This window comes from Geospiza fortis, unplaced genomic scaffold (assembly GCF_000277835.1).
Source record: "Geospiza fortis unplaced genomic scaffold, GeoFor_1.0 scaffold2, whole genome shotgun sequence".
In the NCBI taxonomy this organism is placed as follows: domain Eukaryota; kingdom Metazoa; phylum Chordata; class Aves; order Passeriformes; family Thraupidae; genus Geospiza; species Geospiza fortis.
The window spans coordinates 2885252-2890924 of NW_005054366.1; the positions used below are offsets into that span (position 1 = coordinate 2885252).

Here is a 5673-nt window from a genome sequence, read left to right on the forward strand (position 1 = left end):
ATGCCCCATGGGGAATTTCTGGGGTTGGGATGAGCCCTAAAATCTCCTGGAAGTGCTCCGTGAAATGTGCTGGAAGTGCGAAGGGACCTGGATGTTCTGGTGGGAATGTGGGAATGGAGGTGGTGACAGGGCCAAGTGCATCAGCGGTGTGCAGGGTGAGGGACTGGGGATTCCTGGGAAGTTTTGGGGTTGGGAGGATCCTTAAAATCTCCTGGAAGTGCGAAGGGACAAAGATGTTCTGGTGGGAATGGAGGTGGCACCAGCAAAGTCCATGAGAGGGTCAAGTGCATCAGCGGTGTGGAAGGTGGGAGGCAGGGGATTCCTCGGAATTTTTGGGATTGGGATGAGCCTGAAAATATCCTAAAAGTGCTCCATAAAATGTGCTGGAAGCATGAAGTGACCTGGATTTGGTGCTGGGAATGTGGGAACGGGGTTTAGTGGTGGTACCTCCGGCCTTGGGATCATCAAGGATGAGTTAGGAGGGACAGGACGCAGGGAATGGCTCCCTGTGCCAGAGGGCAGGGATGGATGGGAGATTGGGAAGGAATTGGTGGCTGGGCTGGAATTCCCAGAGAAGCTGTGGCTGACCCTGGATCCCAAGAATGTCCAAGGCCAGCCTGAAGCACGCTGGGATTGTGGAAGCAGCCCTACCCTTGGTAGGGGTGGAATGGGGTGGGATTGACATTCCCTTGCACCCAGCCCATTCCACAATTCCATGAAAGTTGTGAAGTCCACGCCAGGGATTTCTCTGCCAGCTAAAACCACAGCATTATGGATTTTATTGGGAAAGGGCCCAACCTTCTCCTTCCCCAGGACTTCCCTCCAACCTCCAACTGCATTGGTGGAGCTCCTGGAATTTCGGAGTGCAGAGGAGGACTTTTCCCCTCATTCCAACGCTTTTTCCATGTTTTTTTCCGGGCAGGAGTTCCTCTCTCCACGCAGTGGGGCCCTCAGGGCTACTTCTACCCCATCCAGATCGCCCAGTACGGGCTGAGCCACTACAGCAAGAACCTGACGGAGAAGCCGCCGCACGTGGAGGTGTACGAGACGGCCGGGGATGGGAACGGGAACGGGAATGGGAACGGGGAATGGACCGTGCCCAAGGGCTGCTCCCGCCACACCGTCTGGGACAAGACCCGGCTCACCGGGGTCAAGCAGTTCTCCTGCCCAGGTGGGTGGTGGGAATTCCGGCGGGTGGTGGGTGGAGCAGGGAGTGGGAATTGTTGGGTGCTGGGGTTTTGTTTGGCCTTTGTTCCCATCCCTTCATTCCCAGTCCTTCATTCCCAATCCTTCATTGCCAATCCTTTGTTCCCTATGCTTTTAATTTCTAGTTCTTCATTCCCAATCCTTGATTCCAGTCCTTCGTTCCCAGTCCTTCGTTCCCAATCCTTTTCATTCCTTATGCTTCATTTCCTGTTCTTTTCACTCTTCATCCTTTTCACTCTGCATCCTTTTTCTCCTGCATCCTTTTTCTTCCCAATCTGGAGTTCCCAATCCTTCATTCCCAGTCCTTTCTTCCCAGTTCTTCATTCCCCATTGTTTTCATTCCTTGTCCTTCATTCCCCATCCTTTTTGTTCCTTTTCCTCCATTCCCAGTCCTCCATTCCCCATCCTTTTCGTTCCTTATCCTCCGTTCCCAGTCCTCCATTCCCAGTCCTTCACTTCCCATCCTTTTCATTCCTTATCCTTCATTCCCAATCCAATCAGGTGAAACAGCCCAGAAACGCTGAATTATTGAAGGGCTGCTCTAAAAGCTTTGGAATCCCTCCTGGGAGCGGGGCTGGCCTCTGGAATCCGCTCCAACCCTTTGGAAACGGGAATCTTTCCATGCTGAGCGAGATTTTTCCGGGGTTGCTTTTGCAGAAAGCTCCGAGGGCGTCTCCCTGGAGCTCAACAACGGCCGGGATTTCATCATCTCCTTCGACCTGAAGCTGCTGAGCAACGGCAGCGTGTCCGTGGTGCTGGAGACCACGGAGAGGAACCAGCTCTTCACCGTGCACTACGTGTCCAGCACGCAGCTCATCGCCCTCAGGGACAGGGACATCTTCTACGGCATCGGAGCGCGCAGCAGCTGGAGCACGCTCACCCGGGACCTGCTGACCGATCTTCGCAAGGGCGTGGGGCTCTCCAACACCAAGGCGGTGAAGCAAACCAAGATCATGCCCAAGAGGGTGCTGCGCTTGGTGGCCAAGGGCCGCGGCTTCCTGGACAACGTCACCATCTCGGCCACCGCCCACATGGCCGCCTTCTTCGCCGCCAGCCGCTGGCTGCTGCGCAACCAGGACGAGCGCGGCGGCTGGCCCATCATGGTCACCAGGAAGCTGGGAGAAGGCTTCAAATCCCTGGATCCGGGCTGGTACTCGGCCATGGCGCAGGGCCAGGCCATGTCCACGCTGGTCAGGGCCTACCAGCTGACCAAGGAGCCGGCGTTCCTGGGCGCGGCGCTCCGGGCCACGGCGCCCTTCAAGCTGCCGGCGGAGCAGCGCGGGGTCAAGGCGGTGTTCATGAACCGGCACGACTGGTACGAGGAGTACCCCACCACGCCCAGCTCCTTCGTGCTCAACGGCTTCATGTACTCCTTGATCGGCCTCTACGACCTGAAGGAGACGGCCGGGGAGAAGCTGGGCAAGGAGGCGCGGCTGCTCTACGAGCGCGGCATGGAGTCGCTCAAGGCCATGCTGCCGCTCTTCGACACCGGCTCGGGCACCATCTACGACCTGCGGCACTTCATGCTGGGCACGGCGCCCAACCTGGCGCGCTGGGACTACCACACCACGCACATCAACCAGCTGCAGCTGCTGGGCTCCATCGACGACGCGCCCGTCTTCAGGGAGTTCGTCAAGAGGTGGAAGAGTTACCTGCGGGGAGGGCGGGCCAAGCACAACTGAGCTCCTCCCCGTCCCTCCCGCGGTTCCGACGGGTCCTTCCCAAAATTGCGGGCCTTAAAACTGCTCCGGGGAGGGTTTGGGATCGGGACGCTCTCTCCCGCGTTGAGGTTGGGTTTTGTTGGGATTGGTTTTTCCTTTTCCAAGGAAAACGTTTGCAGAAGCCATAGAAGTCTTGGAAGCGCGGTCGCTGCCTGGAGAGCTCATCCAGGGCCTCTTAAACCGGGGTTTTGTGTCCGTGTTGGAGCAGCTCCCGTGGGATGAGCGCCGTCCACGGGAATCACTCAGAGCCTGGGAGTGCAAAGCGTGGCTTTAAAGTGGGGGGGTTTTTCCTAGGGATTCGCTTTTTCGGGATGAAAAATCTGCAGTTGGAATTTTTTGCCAGTTCTCTGCCTGGAGATCCTGGAGCTGGAGGGTTTCTTCATGGAAAACACGTGCCCGGCATCATGGAAGCACAATTGGGAGCCTGGAGCACACAGCCCCGGGCCACCAGCACCCGTGTCCCCCTGCAGCTGGCATCCTTGTCCCTGTCACCAGTGTCCCCTCGGAGCCGGGATCCCTTATCCTGGTGTCCCCCCGGAGCTGGGATCCTTTTTCCTGGAGCTCTGTGTTTCCTTTGGGATTTTGGAATTCCATCTGGGAGGTTCCTCAGAGCTTTGGGGGCGTTTTCAGGAATTGCTGAGTGGGACGTGGAGCTCGTCCAGAGTTCCTTGGGAAATGCAAGAATTCGGGAATTTTCATTTTTCTCCTGCTGCTGCCCATGCAGCATTTTAACAGTTCCATCCCAGAGGTTTTTCCAGCTCTTCCTGGGCTGGAATTCCCAGAGAAGCTGTGGCTGCCTCTGGATCCCTGGAATGTCCAAGGCCAGCTTGGAGCAGCCTGGGACAGTGGAAGGTCCCCATCGAATGGGATGAGCTTTAAGGTCCTTCCCACCCAACCATTCCATGATTCCATGATCCCACCAGCTGCCTGATCCTGAACTCCTGGATGGACTGTGGGAATTCCCACTGCTCCCATTCCATGGTGGAGCTGATCCCAATCCCAAAATCCCGGGCACAAGGACAACACCCATCTCCATCTTTTTATTGCTTTCATTTTTTTGAGGCTTTTCCTTCATTTCTCACCAATCTTGGAGCGACTTCTTCCCGGCTTTAATCCGCGCGCTCTGGTTGGATCCATCCATCCGATGGATGGCAGAGGAGAAATTCCAGTACCAAAGGTAGCAGAGGGGAATTTTTTCCATGCCCATGGAAACCCAATGGACACAAACCCACCCCAAACTTGGGATTCCTTCTCAAAAATCCGCTCCATCCTCCCCCTGCACGTTCCTTCCATTGTTTTCCCAGCTGGAAAACCCAGAGAGCCTCCTTGGGTGCTGCTCCGGGATGGTGTTGGTGCCTTACAGAGGCTGGAATTCCTCTTGGTTGGGTTTTTTGGGAATTGGTGCCGATGGTGGGGTTGGAGCGTGACCGATTTTTCCACTCTGGAAGCGCAGGATGGGGGGCATTCCAAGGTTTCCCTCCTGTTCCACCTCTTGTCCTTCCACCACCTTCTGGTGGCCTTAGACAGGTGGAGCTTCCAGGAATCCCCAGAGGCTGTGAATCCATGGAGAATCCATGGGGATATTCCTGGTATTCCTTAAATTCCGTTGTGCATTGGAAGAGGATCCTTGACCATGCCGGCAGTGCCCAAAACTTCATGGAATTCATTCCAGTTTGGGGTCTTTTTCTTCATTTTTCATCTTCCAGCTCCCAAAGATCTTTGGGACCAAGATCAGCTTTGATCCCAGATTTTCCCCAAGATCCATTGGCTCTTCCCATAGGATTTTTTCCTCCATGGATGCTGCTGGAAGTTTGGGATGGGCATTCCAAGGTTGTGCCTCCTGTCTTTCCATCACCTTCTGCTGGCCTTAGCACAGGTGGAGCTTCCAGGAATCCCCACTAGAGGCTGCAATTCCATGGAGAATCCACGGAGAATTCCTGATACTCCTTAAATTCCATTGTGCATTGGAAGAGGACCCTTGGCCATGGAGCTGATCCCAGAACTTCTTGGAATTCATTCCAGTTTAGGATTTCTTTGTTCATTTCCACCTTCAAACTCCCAGAGATCTTTGGGACCAGGATCAGCTCCGATCCCAGATTTTCACCCAGAGATCCATTGGCTCTTCCCATGGGATCCCCTCTCCTTGGCTCCCCCACCCCAACAGCACAAGCACAACCCCCCCCAGGATCCGGGAATTCCCTGGGATCCAGGAATTCCCTGGGATCCGACATTCCCTGGGATCCGACATTCCCTGGGATCTGGCATTCCCTGGGATCCGGGCATTCCCTGGAAGCCGCTCATTCCCGTTCTCCTCCTCCCCGGGCGTGGCTTGGCTGGGATTTTGTTGGATTTCCCGGGATTTTCCCGAGGATCCCGATGGAAAATATGCAATAATTTGTTTACAGGATGCTCCGGGCAGGGCGCTCCTTTAAGCACAATGTGCACAGGATAGTTTTGTATTCCGCCCCTCCGGAATTTTTGGCGGGAAGAGGTTCTCCTACGTTTCTATGGGACATTGGGAATGCTTGGAAAGCTTTCTAAGACTGGGAAATAAATTTTTTTATCTTAAGAAAAAAAAAAAAAACCCTTGGGATGTTTTCCTTATTTGGGGATTTTCCAAGTATTTTATTTTCCAGATGTATTCCAAGTTTTTTTTTCCTGTAGTGGCTTTGAGGTGTCATGGTTTTAAGGAGGTTTTCTTCTGGAAAAGTGGGAAAATGTGGATTTTTCACATTAATTAATGGTT

The 5673-nt window shown here is 54.5% G+C and overlaps 1 protein-coding gene across 1 annotated transcript in view; it reads left to right on the top strand.

Moving 5' to 3' along the window:
- The window catches only part of GLCE (glucuronic acid epimerase), a 6269-nt gene extending 758 nt beyond the window's left edge, over window positions 1-5511 (top strand). The window contains exons 2-3 of the mRNA XM_005424295.2: window positions 923-1171; window positions 1864-5511. Coding sequence (XP_005424352.1) covers window positions 923-1171; window positions 1864-2888 — 1274 coding nt within the window. The 3' untranslated portion in view covers window positions 2889-5511. The remainder of the gene's footprint in view (window positions 1-922; window positions 1172-1863) is intronic.
- Window positions 5512-5673: the final 162 nt, after the last annotated feature.